The 22,688-nt window shown below is 43.0% G+C and overlaps 1 protein-coding gene across 4 annotated transcripts in view; it reads right to left on the bottom strand.

Moving 5' to 3' along the window:
* Positions 1-22,688, bottom strand: part of NELL1 (neural EGFL like 1) — a 445,407-nt gene that overhangs the window by 29,097 nt on the left and 393,622 nt on the right. For 3 of the 4 annotated variants that reach the window (XM_069968052.1, XM_069968055.1, XM_069968053.1), the window contains exon 16: positions 517-657. The exons of the other annotated variant lie outside the window; for it this stretch is intronic. In XM_069968052.1, coding sequence (XP_069824153.1) covers positions 517-657 — 141 coding nt within the window. The remainder of the gene's footprint in view (positions 1-516; positions 658-22,688) is intronic. 4 annotated transcript variants of the gene reach the window in all.

Genomic DNA, 22,688 nt, shown 5'->3' with positions numbered 1-22,688 from the left:
TGGACAGCAGGCGTCTCTGTATATCTCTTTATAAGTGTCTGTATAGTGCAGTGGGGGAGTATGCAGTGTCCTGAGGTATGACAAGATCTTAACTTTTATAATAAGTTATATATGGCTCTTCCAACCTTTGTCCTATAAAAGGTATTAACAAAATTAACGCACTCACTGAAAGATTTGGTCCATGTAAGGGATCAGTCAAAATCCTGATGTATTGGCTGAAGGATGTGTTATATGTAATAATGTTCTATAACTATAGGGGGTGCACCTGAGCCTAGTTTTACCATACGAAGGCACTACAACATTAAATGGGTCATGGTTTTTGGTAAAGGGGGGAGTACAGAATTTTGCATTGAATCCCAGGAGCATAGTCATGGATGGTACCATCTTAGGCTCACACACACCCCTTCCCCTACATTAACAGCATAGGACACATTCCAGATTTGTTGCCATGCACGAGAGAGAAGATAGGAGGAGAAGAAGAAAAAAAAGTAGTTGACTTGAGTGAGGTTCGCTTACCAACACAGGACTCCCCAGTAATGGAGTAGGTCCCATTGTCATGGAAGCCGCTTCTGCACTCACAGTTGTACCATCCCGGAAGGTTAGCACAGCGGGAATGGTTGTGACACTGAATGATCCCTTCTGCACACTCATCAATATCTGCCCCAGAGAAAAACACAAGCCAGCCGCAAATTAATTCCCGGTGACACCACAAAGAACAAAGCAATATTCTTTTCAGCCGTCACTTTAGGATTTGATCCCATAGACACATCAGGTGACGGTTTCATTAGTTACTTAGTGACGGCCATATGTAGAATTCCTCAAAAAAAATGTATAGTAAAGTAGTAGTAGTGATCTGGAGGGCAGTTCATTACCATTAATTACTGGGAGGTCGATTTTCCGAGCGCCTCGTCCTGTGCCGCAAGGATTTCAGCTCTGAGAACCTTGTTAGTGACAGCTCCACCAGCTGCACACATAATGGAGCCACTACCGGGGTCACCTTGACAGACACAGCAATGTAACTCCATCACATACATAGGCGGCCATGGTCCCTAACCTCCGGGGGGAAACCCAGGCTGGAGGGAGTCCTCACTGACAAGGTCCTTTAAGCATTGACCAGTTTTCCACAAGGAACACTTCTAGTATACAGATGATGGGGGGGGGGGGTAGGATACAGGCTATATACCGTTCACTGATATTATCTCTGGTATCATTACCATTTAAATCTGTTACACACAAGATCCTTTTAGGGTGCGTTCACACGTACAGGATCTGCAGCAGATTTGATGGCACAGATTTGAAGTTGCAGATTCAATGCAAAGTAACTCTGGGTCATCAAATCTGCTGCCGATCCTGTACGTGTGAACGCACCATTAATCCTCCCGAACAACCCCTTTAAGGCGCTGCCATATGTGTGTACATGAGAAACAATACAAATATATATATATAAAATTTTCTGCTGATTTCTTTTCACCACCCCTGTATCCCTCTCTGCCTGTGTACCCAGGAACTCCTCTCCCCTCCATAGAGTTGTCTTGCCTGTAACCCTGTACCTCTCTCTGCCTGTGTACCTAGGCACCATTCGTCCCTCCCCCCTCCGTAGACTTGCCTGGAATCCCCTTAAATCTCTCAGACGGTGCACCCACGTACTCCTCCTCCCTTTACCCACCACAGAGTTGTCTTGCCTGTAACTCCCTGTATTACTCTCTCTGCCTGTGTACCCAAGCACTCCTCCCCCCTCCGTAGAGTTGCCTTGCCTGAAACCTACCTGTACCTCTCTCTCTGCCTGTGCACCCAGGCACTCCTCCTTCCTCCCCCCTCCATAGAGTTGCCTTGCCTGGAACCCCCTTGAATCTCTCTCTGCCTGTGTACCCAGGCACTCCTCCTCCCTTTACTCTCTGCAGTATTGTCTTGCCTGCAACCCCCTGAAATATTCTCTATGGCTGTATATCCAGGCATTTCTCCTCCCTCTCCATAGAGTTGCCTTGCCTGTAACCCCCCCATCTCTCTCCGCCTGTGTACCCAGGTACTCCACCTTCCCCTCCTCCCTCCCCATCCATACAGTTGCCTTGCCTGTAACCCCCCTGTATCTCTCTCTGCCTGTGTACCCAGGTACTCCACCTTTCTCCTCCCTCCCCATTCATAGAGTTGCCCTGCCTGTAACCCCCCCTGTATCTCTCTCTGCCTGTGTACCCAGGTATTCCACCATCTACTCCTCCCTCCCCATCCATAGTGTTGCCCTGCCTGTAACCTGATCCCTGAGCTGCTACAGGACAGGACTGAGATGATTTTTCAGAGTGGATGGCAGTATAGCAGGGGAGGTAAGATGCTTGATATCAGAAAACAGCATTTTTGTCTGATAAGATATATTACAACCTTTCTTATACTCACTTGTACTTGTACTTGATCTATGCAAAGTTTACTGAGATGACAGTGTGCATTTACTTTCTATTTAATGCAGCAAATCTGGATATAAAAAATGCACAGTGCATCGCAGTATCAATAATGTGGATGGGGCAAAACTGCACAAAAATTTACTGGCAGTGTATATTATAGCTCTATTATAGTTTCACTGCGGATTTTAACTATTGATTCTGAAAGTTTGCAGATTTTATCAGCATAAACTGTGATGTGAAACTACGCACCAAATGCTCCTGACTGGCTGTAGGATTCCCCAGCAGAAAACACCTGAACGTCTGTCCGGTGTGACCAAACCCCGACCACCTGCACAAAGCTTTATCCTGTCCTGTGTGACCAAACCCCGACCACCTGCACAAAGCTCTATCCTGTCCTGTGTGACCAAACGCCGACTACCTACACAAAGCTCTATCCTGTCCTGTGTGACCAAACCCCGACCACCTGCACAAAGCTCTATCCTGTCCTGTGTGACCAAACCCCGACCACCTGCACAAAGCTTTATCCTGTCCTGTGTGACCAAACCCCGACCACCTGCACAAAGCTCTATCCTGTCCTGTGTGACCAAACCCCGACCACCTGCACAAAGCTTTATCCTGTCCTGTGTGACCAAACCCCGACCACCTGCACGAAGCTCTATCCTGTCCTGTGTGACCAAACCCCGACCACCTGCACAAAGCTCTATCCTGTCCTGTGTGACCAAACCCCGACCACCTGCACAAAGCTCTATCCTGTCCTGTGTGACCAAACCCCGACCACCTGCACAAAGCTTTATCCTGTCCTGTGTGACCAAACCCCGACCACCTGCACAAATCTCTATCCTGTCCTGCGTGACCAAACCCCGACCACCTGCACAAAGCTCTATCTGAGCATTATGTGTACCGGATACATTGTATCTGAGCATTATGTACACCGGATACATTGTATCTGAGCATTATGTATACTGGATACATTGTATCTGAGCATTGTGTATACTGGATACATTGTATCTGAGCATTATGTACACTGGATACATTGTATCTGAGCATTATGTATCTGAGCATTATGTATACCGGATACATTGTATCTGAGCATTATGTACACTGGATACATTGTATCTGAGCATTATGTACACTGGATACATTGTATCTGAGCATTATGTACACTGGATACATTGTATCTGAGCATTATGTACACTGGATACATTGTATCTGAGCATTATGTATACCGGATATATTGGGGGAGATTTATCAAAGGGGGTAAAATTTAGACTGGTGCAATCTGCCCACAGCAACCAATCACAGCTCAGCTTCCAGTTCTGCTGAAAGGAAAGAGGAGCTGTGATTGGTTGCTGTAGGAAGTTTGCACCAGTCTAAATTTTACCCCCTTTGATAAATCTACCCCAATGTATCTGAGCATTATGTATACTGGATACATTGTATCTGAGCATTGTCTATACGGGATACATTGTCTATACAGGATCCTCTTAAAGGGGTTATCCAGCGCTACAAAAACACGGCTTCTTTCTTTCAAAGACAACACGACTTGTCTCCAGTTCAGGTGCGGTTTGCAATTAAGCTCCACTCACTTCAATGGAACTGAGCAGCAAAACCCTGCTCAAGCTGGAGACAAGAGTGGTGCTGTCTCTGGAAGAAAGTGGCCATGTTTTTGTAGCACTGGATAACCCCTTTAAAGATCCGATAGAATGGATTACAGGACGCGTCCATCATTTGCAGGGCGGCTTTTTGTGTATATAAGAGATGAGCAATTGAGGCCCCCGTAGAGCGCGGCGCAGCGTATAACATACAGGTGTGGAGAGAATTACATTGTGAGGAGACTGGGGGAACGCTGTACTGTAACTCTGACTGCGAGACCTTCATCAAGACAAGGACAGAGCCATAGATTACAGCGAGGAGGCTGCGCGCTCCCCCATCCCCCACCACGACTCTGCCAGAGATTTACATCACACTCCTGAATTATTAGGACAGGGCTGCAGCATCTGATAGGGAAGCAGCAGATCATCTATATACCAATGTATACTGGGGGGGTCTAAATGTTAGTACCTGTGGGGGAGAGATGCATAGAAGGGGTTTCATGCACCAATCTTAAACCAATGTCTACAGGAGTAAGAAGCGCAGTACAGGAGTAAGAAGCGCAGTACAGGAGTAAGAAGCGCAGTACAGGAGTAAGAAGCGCAGTACAGGAGTAGGAAGCGCGCTACAGGAGTAGGAAGCGCAGTACAGGAGTAGGAAGCGCGCTACAGGAGTAGGAAGCGCGCTACAGGAGTAGGAAGCGCGCTACAGGAGTAGGAAGCGCGCTACAGGAGTAGGAAGCGCGCTACAGGAGTAGGAAGCGCGCTACAGGAGTAGGAAGCGCGCTACAGGAGTAGGAAGCGCGCTACAGGAGTAGGAAGCGCGCTACAGGAGTAGGAAGCGCGCTACAGGAGTAGGAAGCGCGCTACAGGAGTAGGAAGCGCGCTACAGGAGTAGGAAGCGCGCTACAGGAGTAGGAAGCGCGCTACAGGAGTAGGAAGCGCGCTACAGGAGTAGGAAGCGCGCTACAGGAGTAGGAAGCGCGCTACAGGAGTAGGAAGCGCGCTACAGGAGTAGGAAGCGCGCTACAGGAGTAGGAAGCGCGCTACAGGAGTAGGAAGCGCGCTACAGGAGTAGGAAGCGCGCTACAGGAGTAGCACATAACAACAAGCACCTACCTCCACGGCTCCAGCACTGGGGTCCGCTGTCCCCCACTCCGGTTCCCAGGCTACTTTATGGTCTGAGCGGGTCCTGCCTCGGCCGCTGAGTCCCTACTCAGACCTGATAGCCAGGGGACAGGGAACCAGAGTGGGGGACAACGGACCCCAGTGCTGGAGCTGAGGAGGTAGGTACATATTGTTATACTCAGCCACCTCCTCCCCGACTCTTTTGAGAAATATACCTTACGCCGGACTTCCACTTTGATGGTGCGTTCACACCTACAGGATCTGCAGCAGATTTCATTTAAATAACTGAACACAGCATCAAATCTGCTGCAGATCCTGTAGGTGTGAACGCACCCTGAAGGGGAATTGGGACCCTCCACTAAAAATGTATATTGTGCCAGACCTCTTACAAAATAGAGAAAAAAACCAATACTTACCTAGCCCTGGTGCCCTGCAGAGCCCATTTGGTTCCAAGATGAGCCAAATTACTTGTTGAGACTAGTGTTGAGTGAACTTGCCGAACTGATGGGGTTCAGCAACATTCTCCAAACCCCATTGACTCCTGTCAGCTGGAGAAGTTGGATCTGCCAGGTAAGTATTGATACAGCCTATGACCTGTTTTCCAGGACTGAGCCAGCGGGTCCTGCTCTCAAGTGTTCATCTCAGAAGCAGGAAGAAGAGAGAAGATCAGGGGACAGCTAGAAGCTGAATGAGAGCTACAAGGGGACCAGGGCTAGGTAAGTATGGGTTGCTTTCTATTTTATAAGGGTCCCAGCATAATATAGCCTAGGGCTGAAATACCCCTTTAAGGAGATTTGCCCCTTCTTGCTAAACCCCACCCACTAAAAAAAAAAGTCAACAGTGAACCTCCTGGATTTCTGAAGTCCTGTAGGGGTGGAGCACAATGACCTCAGAGATTCTCTGTGCTATTCTCCACCCCCGCAGAGCCTACACTAAGCTTTATACTGCATCAAAGTAGGACCAGGTCTTTCCTTTAAGGGCTTGTGATTATTTTTCCTGCTCTGGAGTTCCCCTTTAAGTGCGATAAATGATGAAATGAATGTAGTTTTCTCCCTTCCTAGCACGGTACGCTGCCAGTAATAATTAGGCGGCTGCACGTCGGCGTTCTCTTCATAGCTTCCTGGCAGTTCTCTCGCTGGGTGATTCACCTCCCGGTGTCTTTATTCGCCGGCCGGGGCCGCTTTTATTATTGATGCCGCTTTACTTGAGTCAGCAGTTAAATGTCGTCTTTATAATAAGCCGCGTAACGCAGCGGCAGCGCCTGAACAATGATCATAATAATGATGATTACCGCACTTATTCAACCGCTGACGGTGACCCCCGAATGGAGCAAGCTGTCTTGCGTAATATCTCTGCAGGTTTCACTGGTGGGAGGGTGTCGTCAGGGGGCGGATACGCCATATAGACCCTCTACAATAGTGTTTCTACAGCTGCTGCAAAACCAAAGCTCCCTTTATGGCCTTGTGAACTGCTCTACTCTACCCACAGTAACACCATGGAAGGCTGCACTTCCTCTATTAACCAGTGGCTCCAATTACTACTGGACTGATACACCAGGGATGGGGAACCTTCAGCCCTCCAGCTGTTGCAAAACTACAACTCCCATCATGCTTTGACTTGGCTTTATCTGTCCAGGCATGATGGGAGTTGTAGTTTTGCAACAGCTGTAGGGCTGCCTTAAAGGGGTGCCACTCAAACATAACTTTTGATATGCTGATGCCCATGGTGAGCCTAACAATTCCTTCCATACTTCTTGTTATCTATTCAGTCTCCTTCCCCGAGTTCTCAGCTTCTGCTGAAGACAAAGAAATTTGTGTGTGAGCTCTTCTCTCTGTCTCGCCCTCCTCCCCTCTGAGATGACTGACGTAAACAAGTCACTGGCAACATTGTAGCTTCTTTGTAATGCTGGAAGGGATTAATCACAGTAAGTTCATCAGCAACTTGACCTCAGAATAACCCTCCAAGCGTTACAAAGAAGCTACAATGTTGCACATAGAGCCTGCCAGGGACTTGCTTACATAATCTGTCTCAGAAGGGAGAGGGGGAGGAGGGGGAGACAGGGAGAAAAGCTCACACACAGATTTTTGTGTCTCCAGCAGAAAGCAGCAGCTGAGAACTGGAGGAAGGAGACTGAATAGATAACACCTATGGAAGGAATTTGTAGTCTCAACATGGGCAGCAACATATTAAAAGTTATGTTTGAGCGGAGTACCCCTTTAAATTAAACAATGTGTGAACAGTTTCTCATGTAAAGTAAATCTGTGACCCCCTGAATGCCAACTATGCTGACTACACCGGTGAATAGCTACAAATGAAAGTACTCAGAACAAAGCTTTGTTGCTTGTGTTTTTTTTTTGTTTGTTTTTTTTTAAATGGAACTTTTATTTAGGCAGTGAATAGTGTCAAAGAGGCGGAGCCTATTATTCCCTTAGCACCACTACGCCTTACCTTTCTGTACGCCCAACTGCTTGCATAATCAGCTACTTTATGTTCACTGTGCATATAACAGTGCTAGGGCCCAGGGAACAATAAGCTCCGCCTCTTTGACACTATTTAGATAAAAATAAAGTTTTTTTAATAACATTAAAACACAGACACAGACAATAAAAGTATGTTCTGAACGCTTTCCTTCAGAGCTATCCAGTTGTTTCACCAGTTTGGTAACCAGTCAGGTGGTCACAGATTCGCTTTACGTCAATGCAAGTATAGAAGGGATAAGTAATATTAAAATTGGCTTTTTTTCTACTTAAACAGGTCCAGGCTTAGAGAACATGGCTGCTTTTTTATTATTATTATTATTATTATTATTCTAGAAACCGCACCTCTCTGGTCCTCAGTTTGTGTGTGATTTTGCAGCTTAGTTTCAATGAAGTGAATGGAGCTGAATTGCAATACCACAAACAACCTGGGGACAAGGGTGGCGCTGTTTTACAAGAAAGCAGCTATGGTTTTCCTAATCCCTTTAAATCGGATGTTTTATACCTATAAATACACTCAAAACAAGTCAATGTGACCACAAGGCGTTGGCATGAACCGCCAGCTCATTAGTCGTTTTTTACCATTGTCATTTATTATTTCATGCCACAACCAGGGAAATACACAACCCATCCAGACTATAGACCCGAACAGTGTGACCTTCTCTTCTTCTTACCAGTCAAGATACCAGTCAGGACTAATGAATTCCTCTCCAGCCTTATCTGTAACCCTTCCCGACCTGAGGACCTGACCCGTTGGCTGCACTTGTCGATAGTCAATTTACAGACACTTTCAATTCCCTTCTTCTTCTTCTTTGAAGGTGGATATCAAGATAACGGCCTTAAGTTAATCTGTCAACCACCAAATTGTCAATACCCCCCCCCCCTTCTCCAGAATCAAAATTTTCCAGCATTTAGCGGTAAGCTCTCACCTTGAGCATTAAATGGTCATGTTGGACCTGTCTGTGACCTATCGAATGCTATAGAGGCAAGCTGATCAAAGCTTTATAGGATGGTGACCACAGCGTAGACCAGAGATGGGGGACCTCTGACCCTCCAGCTGTTGAAAAACTACAATTCCCATGATCCTTGGACAGCTAAAGCTCCCCATCCATACTTTACAACCTAACAGATCTCGTATTGTTAGCCTATATCTTGCCAATGACGGAATTGGTTGAAGGGGGCTCCTCAACAAGTTCTTGGTGCTTGGTCATTCTGAGGAACCTCCAGTCTATCGTGTCCGTCCAATGTTCTAGCTACGGAGTAAGTAGGAAAGAAATCTGAGGTCAAAACAAACCAAGATAACCCTTTTACTCTCAACACTATATGGGTAACTATTGTTGTAATGCTGCCCCCATATGTAGATGACCCAAACCACGATAAGATGTCCAATCTAGTCAGCTCCACCATCACTGCTGCCCCCATAGGTGGATAACCCAAACCACAATAAGACGTCCAGTCTAGTCCGCTCCATTACCACTGCAGCCCCCCTAGGTACATGACCCAAACCACAATAAGTCGTCCAATCTAGTCAGGTCCACAAACCCTGCTGCCACCATAGGTGGATAACCCAAACCATGATAAGATGTCCAATCTAGTCAGCTCCAACATCACTACTGCCCCCATAGATGGATGACCCAAACCACAATAAGGTGTCCAATTTAGTCAGCTCCATCACTACTGTATGGCCCAAACCACGACAAGATGTCCAGTATAGCCAGCTCCACCACCACTGCTGCCACCATAGATGGATGACCCAAACCATAATAATTCTTTTAGTCTAGTCGGCTCCACCACCACTGCTGCCACCATAGGTGGATAACCCAATCCACAATAAGATGTCCAGTGTAGTCAGGTCCATCACTACAGCTCTCCCCATAGGTGGATGACCCAAACCACAATAAAATGTCCAATCTAGTCAGCTCCACAAACACTGCTGCCCCCATAAGTGGATGACCCAAACCACAATAAGTCTTCCAGTCTAGTCAGCTCCACCAATCTTACTATCACCATAGGTAGATGACCCAAACCATGATAAGCCGTCCAGTCTAGTCAGCTCCACCAACACTGTTGCCCCATATGTGGATGATCCAAACCACGATAAGATGTCCAGTCTAGTCAGCCCCATCACCACTGCGGCTACCATAGGTGGATAGCCCAAACCACGATAATTCTTCTAGCCTAGCCAGCTCCACCACCAATGCAGCCCCCATAGATGGATGAAACAAACCACAATAAGATGTCCAGTCTAGTCCGCTCCACCACCACTGCTGCCTCACCACCTCTTAATAGATTCAGTGCATCTTCGGTTGTTTGTGTAAAAGAGGAACGGGAAACCTATGGCCAACGCACCGTTGCAAAACTACAATTCCCATTATGCCTGGAAAGCCAAAGCTTGGCGTCCAACTTCTCCAGATACCGTGAGCCAAAGGCCGAGCATTAAGCATCAGAGAACGTTGCCGAATCTAAACCATTTGGCAAGTTTGCTCGACACTTATCATCCTAATATTCTAAAGGTTGGTGAGAGTCCGTGCCTCCTCATCTATAATAGTCCATCCAAATTTTAAAAAATAAAACAAAAATTCTTGGTTTAAAATCGGACAATACCGGCTGTAAATCAAAAAACTTATTTCAAGACGTAATAAATTCCCCTCCAGTGTTTTTACTTGTTTTGCTTTGGACGCCTTTCTCAGCATTTGCTCCTGTTTATCGATGTTTCGGGTAAGTATTTCCTCCTGAAGAGCGAAGGTCATGACCTATTGATTAGGCATCAAGCAGTGGGAGACCTTTCCTTGGTAAAACCATTGATTTTATCTTGTAAGAAAAAAAAAACCTGAAGCCAAGTGGAAGAGATTGCAGAATCACCGCCTTTTATTCTTATTCCCTTTCGAAATCCATTGTCGGCCTGAACAGACTCTTGTTTGGTTTAGTAAATGTTGTCGCCGATTCTATACACCTCCCATCCCCCCTCCTGTAATCTGGGCTAACCTGCCTGATTGCTGCCGCCACCTGATTGGACAATCATTACCAGCCGCACCGAGAAGAGTCACAGGATGGCACTTATCTAATCCGAGATCAATCTCACAATTAACTCTGATGTAATTAAAATGTTCTTCAATTTCTGCAGCAAAATCCCTGAAAGACAGTGGTCACAGAAGCCGCAGAGTGTATACCAGTATATAATTATATATAGAAGATCCCCAGGTTATACCAGCTGTACATATATAATTATATACAGGAAATACCCAGGTTATACCAGATGTACATATAAAATTATATACAGGAGATCCCCAGGTTATACCAGCTGTACATATATAATTATATACCGGAGATCCCCAGGTTATACCAGCTGTACATATATAATTTTATACAGGAGATTCCCAGGTTATACCAGCTGTACAAATATAATTATATATAGGATATGCCCAGGTTATACCAGCTGTACATATATAATTATATACACTATATACCCAGGTTATACCAGCTGTACATATATAATTATATACAGAAGATCCCCAGGTTATACCAGCTGTACATATATAATTATATACAGTATATACCCAGGTTATACCAGCTGTACATATATAATTATATACCGGAGATCCCCAGGTTATACCAGCTGTACGTATATAATTATATACAGGCGATCCCCAGGTTATACCAGCTGTACATACAGTATATAATTATATACCGGAGATCCCCAGGTTATACCAGCTGTACATAGATAATTATATACAGGAGATACCCAGGTTATACCAGCTGTACATATATAATTATATACAGTATATACCCAGGTTATACCAGCTGTACATATATAATTATATACCGGAGATCCCCAGGTTATACCAGCTGTACGTATATAATTATATACAGTATATACCCAGGTTATACCGCCACTATATACACATCCCTGCTCTGTCACCTATGAGCCCTCACGTATCCTAGTAATCATACATGCAGGCAATATTGGTATTGCGACCCCCGGGGGTCATTACTACAATGATCTGCATTATCCTTTGTGCGGCCCCAGCATGGCCCCCGCGGCGCCCCCTCCTGACCCATCCCATACATCAGCTCCCTCATAAACACAATAATTACTCGTCTATTTTCATTTTGGTTGTGATTGTTTCCATTTCTCTATGAGGTAATGAGCGAGCGCTTCTCCTCGCCTCAGCGGCCGCGCTCCGCCGTAGCTTTATATTCTGCCGCACATTATTAATTATTCCGTTATCCGGAGTCAGCAGACAGACGGACAATTACGCCACTGAAATTAATCCCTGGGACGGAGGGCGCCGCATGTACCGCCACACACCGCCACTCAGGTACCGCTCTGTGCAGCACTGCGCTTTATTCCATCGACTTCGCAAATCTCCATCTAATTACCGCACAATGGAGAATTAGCTTTTTCTTGAATTTTCGTCAAATTTTTGTTTCACGGTTCACCGGGCGACACTAAGCGGTACGGATAATTACACCATAGAAAGATATTGCCCTGAAAAAGCTCATTCACCAAGCGCAGTGTGACATCACCTGGACTGTGTGTGCTCCATAGTACTAGACATAGAGCGCAGTGTAACATACCGCATATCACCCGCCAGGTGGTCAACAACCATCTAGTTACAAAAGTGTCAACCAGGGCAAGTCCACTTCTATAGTGTGATTTATTCTACCGCCACTTCACAGAAACCCTGGAGAGGCAGTATTATAGTAGTTATATTCCTGTATATAGGAGCAGTATTATAGTAGTTATATTCCTGTATATAGGAGCAGTATTATAGTAGTTATATTCCTGTATATAGGAGCAGTATTATTGTAGTTATATTCTTGTATATAGGAGCAGTATTATAGTAGTTATATTCTTGTATATAGGAGCAGTATTATAGTAGTTATATTCCTGTATATAGGAGCAGTATTATAGTAGTTATATTCCTGTATATAGGAGCAGTATTATAGTAGTTATATTCTTGTATATAGGAGCAGTATTATAGTAGTTATATTCCTGTATATAGGAGCAGTATTATAGTAGTTATATCCCTGTATATAGGAGCAGTATTATAGTAGTTATATTCCTGTATATAGGGGGCAGTATTATAGTAGTTATATTCTTGTATATAGGAGCAGTATTATAGTAGTTATATTCCTGTATATAGGGGGCAGTATTATAGTAGTTATATTTCTGTATATAGGAGTAGTATTATAGTAGTTATATTCCTGTATATAGGAGCAGTATTATAGTAGTTATATTCCTGTATATAGGAGCAGTATTATAGTAGTTATATTCCTGTATATAGGAGCAGTATTATAGTAGTTATATTCCTGTATATAGGGAGTAGTATTACAGTAGTATATCCCTGTATATAGGAGTAGTATTATAGTAGTTATATTCTTGTATATAGGAGCAGTATTATAGTAGTTATATTCCTGTATATATAGGAGCAGTATTATAGCAGTTATATTCTTGTATATAGGAGCAGTATTATAGTAGTTATATTCCTGTATATATAGGAGCAGTATTATAGTAGGTATATTCTTGTATATAGGGGGCAGTATTATAGTAGTTATATTCCTGTATATAGGGGGCAGTATTATAGTAGTTATATCCCTGTATATAGGAGCAGTATTATAGTAGTTATATCCCTGTATATAGGAGCAGTATTATAGTAGTTATATCCCTGTATATAGGAGCAGTATTATAGTAGTTATATTCTTGTATATAGGGGCAGTATTATAGTAGTTATGGAAACTGGAGAGAAAGGAACGGCTGCACATCCCTTCTATGGCTGATACTAATGCCGCTAGGCCTATATTAAAAATCAACACCAGAGTATCTGTATATGAATTGATCAAGCCATATTGCCCCGTGTACCACCGCGCAGGTCCTCTGGTCCACACGGGTCCCTACGCTACCTCCACACCGTGTCGGTCAGCGACCGCCAACCCCGCAAAGCGTGCACGTGCAGGGAAGGGAGGCCATGGAATGGCCCTGCAACCCCAATGTCACAGGACCAGACCCAAAAAGCCCCACCAAAACCCAGCCAGTACCACCGGCGGGGAAGGCTGCCCCCAAACGACACAAGTATGGATATGGTATTACACTTACCATTACTGATCTCACAGAATTGGGAAGACATAAGGTCCAGACATGTGAGCACAGGAATATCCTGCTAATTTTGGTCATGTGGGTCTTATAAAGGAGTGCGAGCTGTTCAGAGAGGGAGAACTGTAAAACACGGAAACTGGAGAGAAAGGAACGGCTGCACATCCCTTCTATGGCTGATACTAATGCCGCTAGGCCTATATTAAAAATCAACACCAGAGTGTCTGTATATGAATTGATCAAGCCATATTGCCCCGTGTACCACCGCGCAGGTCCTCTGGTCCACACGGGTCCCTACGCTACCTCCACACCGTGTCGGTCAGCGACCGCCAACCCCGCAAAGCGTGCACGTGCAGGGAAGGGAGGCCATGGAATGGCCCTGCAACCCCAATGTCACAGGACCAGACCCAAAAAGCCCCACCAAAACCCAGCCGGCACCACCGGCGGGGAAGGCTGCCCCCAAACGACACAAGTATGGACATGGTATTACACGTACTATTGCTGCTCTCACAGAATGGGGAAGACATAGGGTCCAGACATGTGAGCACAGACATATCCTGCTAATTTTGGTCATGTGGGTCTTATAAAGGAGTGCGAGCTGTTCAGAGAGGGAGAACTGTAAAACATGGAAACTGGAGAGAAAGGAACGGCTGCACATCCCTTCTATGGCTGATACTAATGCCGCTAGGCCTATATTAAAAATCAACACCAGTAGTTATATTCCTATATATAGGAGCAGTATTATAGGAGTTATATTCTTGTATATAGGGGTCAGTATTATAGGAGTTATATTCTTGTATATAGGATCAGTATTATAGTAGTTATATTCCTGTATATAGGAGCAGTATTATAGTAGTTATATTCTTGTATATAGGATCAGTATTATAGTAGTTATATCCCTGTATATAGGATCAGTATTATAGTAGTTATATTCCTGTATATAGGAGCAGTATTATAGTAGTTATATTCCTGTATATAGGAGCAGTATTATAGTAGTTATATTCCTGTATATAGGAGCAGTATTATAGTAGTTATATCCCTGTATATAGGAGCAGTATTATAGTAGTTATATTCCTATATATAGGAGCAGTATTATAGTAGTTATATTCCTGTATATAGGGGCAGTATTATAGTAGTTATATCCCTGTATATAGGAGCAGTATTATAGTAGTTATATTCCTGTATATAGGAGCAGTATTATAGTAGTTATATTCCTGTATATAGAGGGCAGTATTATAGTAGTTATATTCCTGTATATAGGAGCAGTATTATAGTAGTTATATTCCTGTATATAGGAGTATTATAGTAGTTATATTCCTGTATATAGGGGGCAGTATTATAGTAGTTATATTCCTGTATATAGAAGGAGTATTATAGTAGTTATATTCTTGTATATAGGGGCAGTATTATAGTACTTATATTCTTGTATATAGGAGCAGTATTATAGTAGTTATATTCCTGTATATAGGAGCAGTATTATAGTAGTTATATTCCTGTATATAGGAGCAGTATTATAGTAGTTATATTCCTGTATATAGGGGGCAGTATTATAGTACTTATATTCTTGTATATAGGAGCAGTATTATAGTACTTATTTTCTTGTACATAGGATATAGAGTTAAAGTAGCTCTTGAGTAATATAGATCTTTGGCTCAGTTTATAAAGACAACAGCAGAAGAACCTCTCTTTTGTGAGCCAACAATGTGCTCCTCGCAGTTGTCACTCCTCCTCACCTTCTCCTCTTGACAGCTGATAGAAAGCAGAAAGTTCAGCAGGGGGCCCCAGTGCGCCCAGGAGCTTGTGCCGCAGCCTGAGGCTTGATGATAGGAGCTCAGAATTAATACTGGATTTATTACCCTGTGACTATTCTCATCTAGGTGTAATATCGGTGCTTCTCCTCTCCAGGTAACATGAGAAGCAGGAGGGTGGCGGCGGCTCCTGTGAAGCTTCCAGCACTGCTAGGGATGTGTGTGTGATACAGAAGTAAGGTTTTAATAATATTATGTGACATGGTGACAGTGACACGGAGGATCCGCCACATCACAGCGTACACAAAATCAATAAGGAAGAGCCTCTGGGGTGGCCAGCAAAGCCGCACTATTCTTAGCCACCAAGACACGGACAATATATCACTGGTGACAGATACAGGACAATATGTGTAAATTTATTCAGGAAGGAATGAAGTGGAAAGACGAGCCGCTGCCTTAAGTACATTTGTCAGTATGGAAATGTCAGGGAATATTCCGGGGCCACGAAGAGGAGCAAAGAAAGTCGAGAATTCTCGGAAAACAAATATACATTGTAAATGTGGCAGAACTAACACCGTGCCGAGGTCTCCATGGAGATGACGTTATGCATATTGGCATTTCTGAGGGGGTTTGGGGGGGGTAGTCGCTGGTCCAGCAGTTGGTTAGAATTAAAGTAAAAGGGGAACTCCGGTGAAAATGTTCTTTTTTTTTTTTTTTTTCTAATAGATTTATAATTTGCTTCTATTTAAAAATGTCCTGCAGGAAGTGGTGTATTATTTCCGGTCTGCTGCCACCTCTGTCCATGACAGGAACTGTCCAGAGCAGCAGCAAATCCCCATAGAAAACCTCTCCTGCTCTGGACAGTTCCTGACATGGACAGAGGTGGCAGCAGAGAGCACTGTGTCAGACTGGAGAGAATACACCACTTCCTGCAGGACATACAGCAGCTGATAAGTACTGGGAGACAACATTTATAAATAGAAGCAAATTATATATGAATAGAACTTTTTAGAAGCCAGTTGAGTTGAAAGAAAACTATTTTTGTTAGAGAATCCCTTTATCCCCTTTATTTGCTGAACTGAAATGAATAGGATCCAATGCAAAGGCCTCCTCTCCTGATAAATCACCCTTAGAATGGCACTAACCTTCCAAGATACTGTGAGTGAAGCCACCATGTGTGTACACAATACAGCGCATCCTTTGACACAAGAGACTCCACTCCACATATAGAATAGGAGATACTGCACCTTATACCTCTATAACACACCCCAGAAAAGCATGAAAGACATTATAGAGCAGTATAGAGCAGTGAATCTCACACTGAGGTGATATATAACTTACTAAAGCTGTTAGCATCATCTTTATCTCTTTCTCTGCCTATGTCTCATTCTTCAGGTGCCGCCCCTTTCCTTAGACGTTTACAGGCAGCTTTAACTTGTTCCCGTATATCTTTATAGCATAACCTCAGAAGCAGCATAGAGGATGTTATAGAGGAATACAGAGCAGTGTAAGATGTGACCTATAACACTTACCAGAAGTTTCTGCAGGTTTCTTGCCCGTGTAGCCTCCCCCCCTTTCCATAGACTTGTATGGGCAGCTGGAACCTGTTAGCCCAGGGTTAGAGAACCTTGGCTCTCTTGCTGTAGCAAAACTACAACTCCCATCGTGCATGAACAGCCAAAGCTAATGCTTTGGCTGTCCAGGCATGATGGGTGTTGTAATTTTGCAACAACTGGAGAGCCAAGGTTCCCTACCGCTGTTTTAGCCTATATTCCTAGATTTTGTACAACTTCAGAGGCAGCAGCATAGAGGACATTATAAAGCAGTACTGATCAGTGTGAATTTGAATGCTCTGCTTCTTGCACAGCTGTAACGTGAACCCTCAGAAGCTTCATTTTAGTCATTTTTCCACGGTGAGTTAAGGAAGGAATGGCAGCAGGAAGTTGAGGTTCAGCAGCATTTTTATCAGATAAGATATATTGTCCTAATAATTTCTGCAAAGTCTGGTAAAACTGTGATGTCAACTTGTAGATACTGAGCTCATGCCCCCTCCCCTAACATTATTATAGGACCCTAAAAATGCTTTTTATAAAATAAAAAAAAATTGTATATATTGTATTATTTTTAGTTTTTTTTAAACGTTTTTTGATACAAACGTTCCTGCAGGGGTCACTGTTGTCCTCCGGAGGTAGCGAGGCACCGTCACAGACTACAAATCTGCAGGCGAGAGCAGAACGTTAAATGTAATCGGAGGGTGGATTCAAACTGCAAATGGAATAGTGGACTGTGAATTATTAACAACCAACCGAGGATTATTGCGGCCCTTCCTGCGCTGGTGTCAAGTGCTGCCTCTGTAGCGTAATAACAGTATATACTGCTCTTAGAACGCATACAAAGAATTCCTGCCCTCTCTATTATCTTATTTGTAGGCAGGAAATTACTTTAGGCTCCTAGTGGTCAGTTGTGGTATTGCAGCCTTATTTGTTTTTTATACCTTTTTTTTTCAAATGTGAAATATTAATGTAAACTGTAATTCGTCTATGCTCGCAGCTACACACACGCGAGCGTCTAGTAAGGCAATTTATTATAACCAGGGTCTTAACCTTTCATGGTAACCTTTGTTTGGCCGTCTCCCTCTGCGTGAACCCAATTGCAGAATCCTATAGAAAACGAGACCTCATTGCTCCCGAGATGTAAGTAAAATGATTTTCCTCTGGTTATAATGTCCTATAGCACGGCCTGAGAATAACGTCCCCCCCCTCCCCCGCCGCATCCCCACTGAGGACATTGTATCCAGCTGGATGGCGACTATTATCTCATCCGACCAGAGAAAAGTAAATTCCATTTCAGGCAGGAAACCGGCCGAGATTTCTCAGGGAATAACTATCCTGGAGAGGAGAGAAATCTTATCGCTAGAGAGGGTCAAGATCTGAGCAGATCATCGATTATATGACTGCTAACTCCTTCACAGCCATGCAGGTATAACCTGGGTATCCTCATATAGTGATATGGAGCAGGCTGGTATAACCTGGGTATAAACTGTATATAACTGTATATATACAGCTGGTATAACCTGGGGATCTCATGTATATAGTTACATATGTACAGCTGGTATAACCTGAGGATCTCCTGTATATAATTATATATGTACAGCTGGTATAACCTAGGTATATACTGTATATAATTATATATGTACAGCTGGTATAACCTGGGTATCCCCTGTATATAATGATATATGTACAGCTGGTATAACCTGGGCATCTCCTGTATATAATTATATATGTACAGCTGGTATAACCTGGGGATCTCATGTATATAGTTACATATGTACAGCTGGTATAACCTGGGGATCTCATGTATATACAGTAGTTATATATGTACAGCTGGTATAACCTTTGTATCTCCTGTATATAATTATATATGTACAGCTGGTATAACCTGGGTATATACTGTATATAATTATATATGTACAGCTGGTATGTCCTGGGGATCTCCTGTATATAATTATATATGTACAGCTGGTATAACCTGGGTATCTCCTGTATATAATTATATATGTACAGCTGGTATAACCTGGGTATATACTGTATATAATTATATATGTACAGCTGGTATGTCCTGGGGATCTCCTGTATATAATTATATATGTACAGCTGGTATAACCTGGGTATCTCCTGTATATAATTATATATGTACAGCTGGTATAACCTGGGGATCTCCTGTATATAATTATATACGTACAGCTGGTATAACCTGGGTATATACTGTATATAATTATATATGTACAGCTGGTATAACCTGGGGATCTCCTGTATATAATTATATACGTACAGCTGGTATAACCTGGGTATATACTGTATATAATTATATATGTACAGCTGGTATAACCTGGGTATATACTGTATATAATTATATATGTACAGCCATTATACGTTGGACTGTGCTGGTACAACCTGGTCTTTGTTTCTTGTCTCCCCACAGTATATAATATTATAGCTCCAGTACATATGATCCTATTTAGCTGCAATAACATAAGCTTTTTTTATATTCTGGCAGATGAAGGTTTTTTTCCCACTAATAATCTGCATTTCTTCTTCTGGAAACCTCATTTCGCTCTCACTTAGCATTGGGATGAGGATTTCTATAAATAGCGCCATGTTAGTGAATTAGTCAGGAGTTTTATTGTGTGTCTCTATGAGGCATTGTGCGCACTTACACTGGCGGTATTTTTTTTCTCATAGAAATCGGGGGTTCTGGTGGCGCGCTCAGAATCGGCTATTTACTGAAGTGATTATTTTATAATTGCTCAATTAAATTGAGCTTGAAATCACCTTACTATTCACAAGAACTTGGCAAACTCCCATTACTATAATGATAGATTTTTTTTATTTTTCTGTGAATTTAAGTTTTTGTTTTTTTTTAATTTGTAAGAATGTGGGGTTGATGTAAATTGTGCAGGTAATGTATATGGCGGTATATTTCCCATAGATACTAGAAGCAGAGGGCTCTGTGCTATTCCCTTGTAGTAGCTAGGACTCCCAACGGGTTTTGCTCAGTTGGTATTTTCATACTCTCTCCTGGCATTTACCGATATACCCCTATCCGTATAGCAAATAATACAGCATTAGGATTTGCCATATCCATTCCCAACCCCTTTGTTTGCTAACAATGCAATGACATCCATACCGCCACATAGTGCCCTTACCGTATCATTCAGTAGCTATTATAGACCCTTAAAACACCCCACACTCACATCCAAATATTCTTATAATATCGCCATATAGTACTGCTATAGAGTGAGAAACACTTTTGCACATACCGCCGTATACTGCTTGAGACTGCAAAACAACCATGCTTAAAAATGGTGCCATACAAAGCCCAAACCATGCAGCTACCACAGCAATATCGTCATGTGGGTCACCCATTATAGTCAGATTGATCCACAACCTATCATAGCCCTATAACGGGGGAGTATAGAATCCACATTCTCATCCATATAGTCATATTCTAATGCCTTATGGTATAGTACTCTGCCATATGATGTCAGAAAATACAGCCTATAGTATCCATACAATACCGCCATATGGTGTCAGAAAATACAGCCTATAGTATCCATACAGTACTGCCATGTGGTGTCAGAAAATATAGCCTATAGTTTCCATACAATACTGCCATGTGGTGTCAGAAAATAAAGCCTATAGTATCCATATAATACTGCCCTATAGTGTCAGAAAATACAGCCTATAGTATCCATATAATATTGCCTTATAGTATCAGAAAATATAGCCTATAGTATCCATACAATACTGCCATATGGTGTCAGAAAATATAGCCTATAGTATCCATATAATACTGTCATAGGGTGTCAGAAAATACAGCTCACTAGTTGCATCAACAAATACACTGCCAAAACCTACACAACCAAACATGTTCACCACTGGGGCCATACAATGCCCATATCCTGCCCGAGAAATAGCGTCATGAAGGTCACCCACATCCAAATGTTCCTATAATATATGATAATGTTGCCTTTTAGTATCCATATAATACTGCCATATGGTGTCAGACACTCTGAATAACAAATACGGCCACATACTAAAATATATTGGCCAAACTTCTAGATTCAACCATGTTTATAATGGTGCCATACAGTGCCATATCTGGCATAGTGTCCCGTGGTTAAACCCATGATGGTCCCATGTTATAGGGTAATGTATTACCAGAATCTGCACATATACGCTTACATAGTCATATAATATCTAATATTCCTATATAATACTACTACATGCTACAGTAAAAAATGCCGCCACATAGCTCCAAACAATGTGCCAGACATTGACCCCATGCATACTGCCATAGAGTGCTAACATAATAGTGCTGCACCATAGTGGATTATAGTTCGAGGCAGCCATATAATATCACCTAAAGTGCCCATATAATAGTGTTGCACCATAGTGGATTATAGTTCCTGGCAGCCATATAATACCACCTATAGTGCCTATATAATAGTGTTGCACCATAGTGGATTATAGTTCCTGGCAGCCATATAATACCACCTATAGTGCCCGTATAATAGTGCCACACCATAGTGGATTATAGTTTCTGGCAGCCATATAATACCACCTATAATGCCCATATAATAGTGCCGGACCATAGTGGATTATAGTTCTTGGCAGCCATATAATACCACCTATAGTGCCCATATAATAATGCCGCACTATACTGGATTATAGTTCCTGGCAGCCATATAATACCACCTATAATGCCCATATAATAGTGCCGCACCATACAGCCATATAATACCACCTATAGTGCCCATATAATAATGCAGCACTATACTGGATTATAGTTCCTGGCAGCCATATAATACCACCTATAATGCCCATATAATAGTGCCGCACCATACAGCCATATAATACCACCTATAGTGCCCATATAATAGTGCCGTCTATAGATGTATGGAAGCTAGGCCTTACTGTACATGATTTAGCTCCCCAGCTAAGTCCTCGAATCGCATGATCTGCCAGTTGGACGGCTCATTTAGTCGGCGGCTGCGGAGCTGACAGCTGAGGTGGAGGCTGCGTACTGGATTTCCTCTATCCGCCAGATGGTTGTCAGATCGTTATGTGACTTCTGTAGAGAACGGCTTCATCCGCACATAATACATTCACTTTATTTCTCATTCGTTAAAAAAAATAATAATAATATATATATTTATATTGTATGTTCTCCCCCCCCAACAACCTCCAATAATTATTCAGGATACTTAAAGGGATTCTTTATCATTAAAATGCGGATTAATCTGGCGCCATCATGTTCTAGAGCAGGAGGAGCTGAGCGGATTGATGTATAGCTTTATAGGAAAATATTCAGTACAACCTGTATTTATTGATTGAAATATTTAGGAGTCCAGTGGGCGGTCCTAATTAGACACCGCCCACTGAAATGAGCAGAGATTAAAGTGAGGAAAATACAAGTTCTACTGAATATTTTCCTATAAACCTATATATCAATCCGCTCAGCTCCTCCTGCTCTATCATACGGATCCCTGTGGAGTGGTATACGACCATACACATACAACCTCAATGGCATGGTGGGGGTCCGGTCACAGACATGAGGTTAGAGGGGGTGTGATAGTTGTGGGGGTACTGCTGGTCATCCCCTATTGTTCTAACACTGAGAAAGTGGTAAATATGTGTAGCTGGACTGCCCCATATATGAAACATCTCTATACCATCAGGAGCCTAGGAAAGCTGGGT

Source organism: Dendropsophus ebraccatus, chromosome 4, assembly GCF_027789765.1.
Source record: "Dendropsophus ebraccatus isolate aDenEbr1 chromosome 4, aDenEbr1.pat, whole genome shotgun sequence".
In the NCBI taxonomy this organism is placed as follows: domain Eukaryota; kingdom Metazoa; phylum Chordata; class Amphibia; order Anura; family Hylidae; genus Dendropsophus; species Dendropsophus ebraccatus.
Note: the sequence above shows the minus strand (reverse complement) of the source record. Positions and strands in the feature narration are given on the sequence as shown.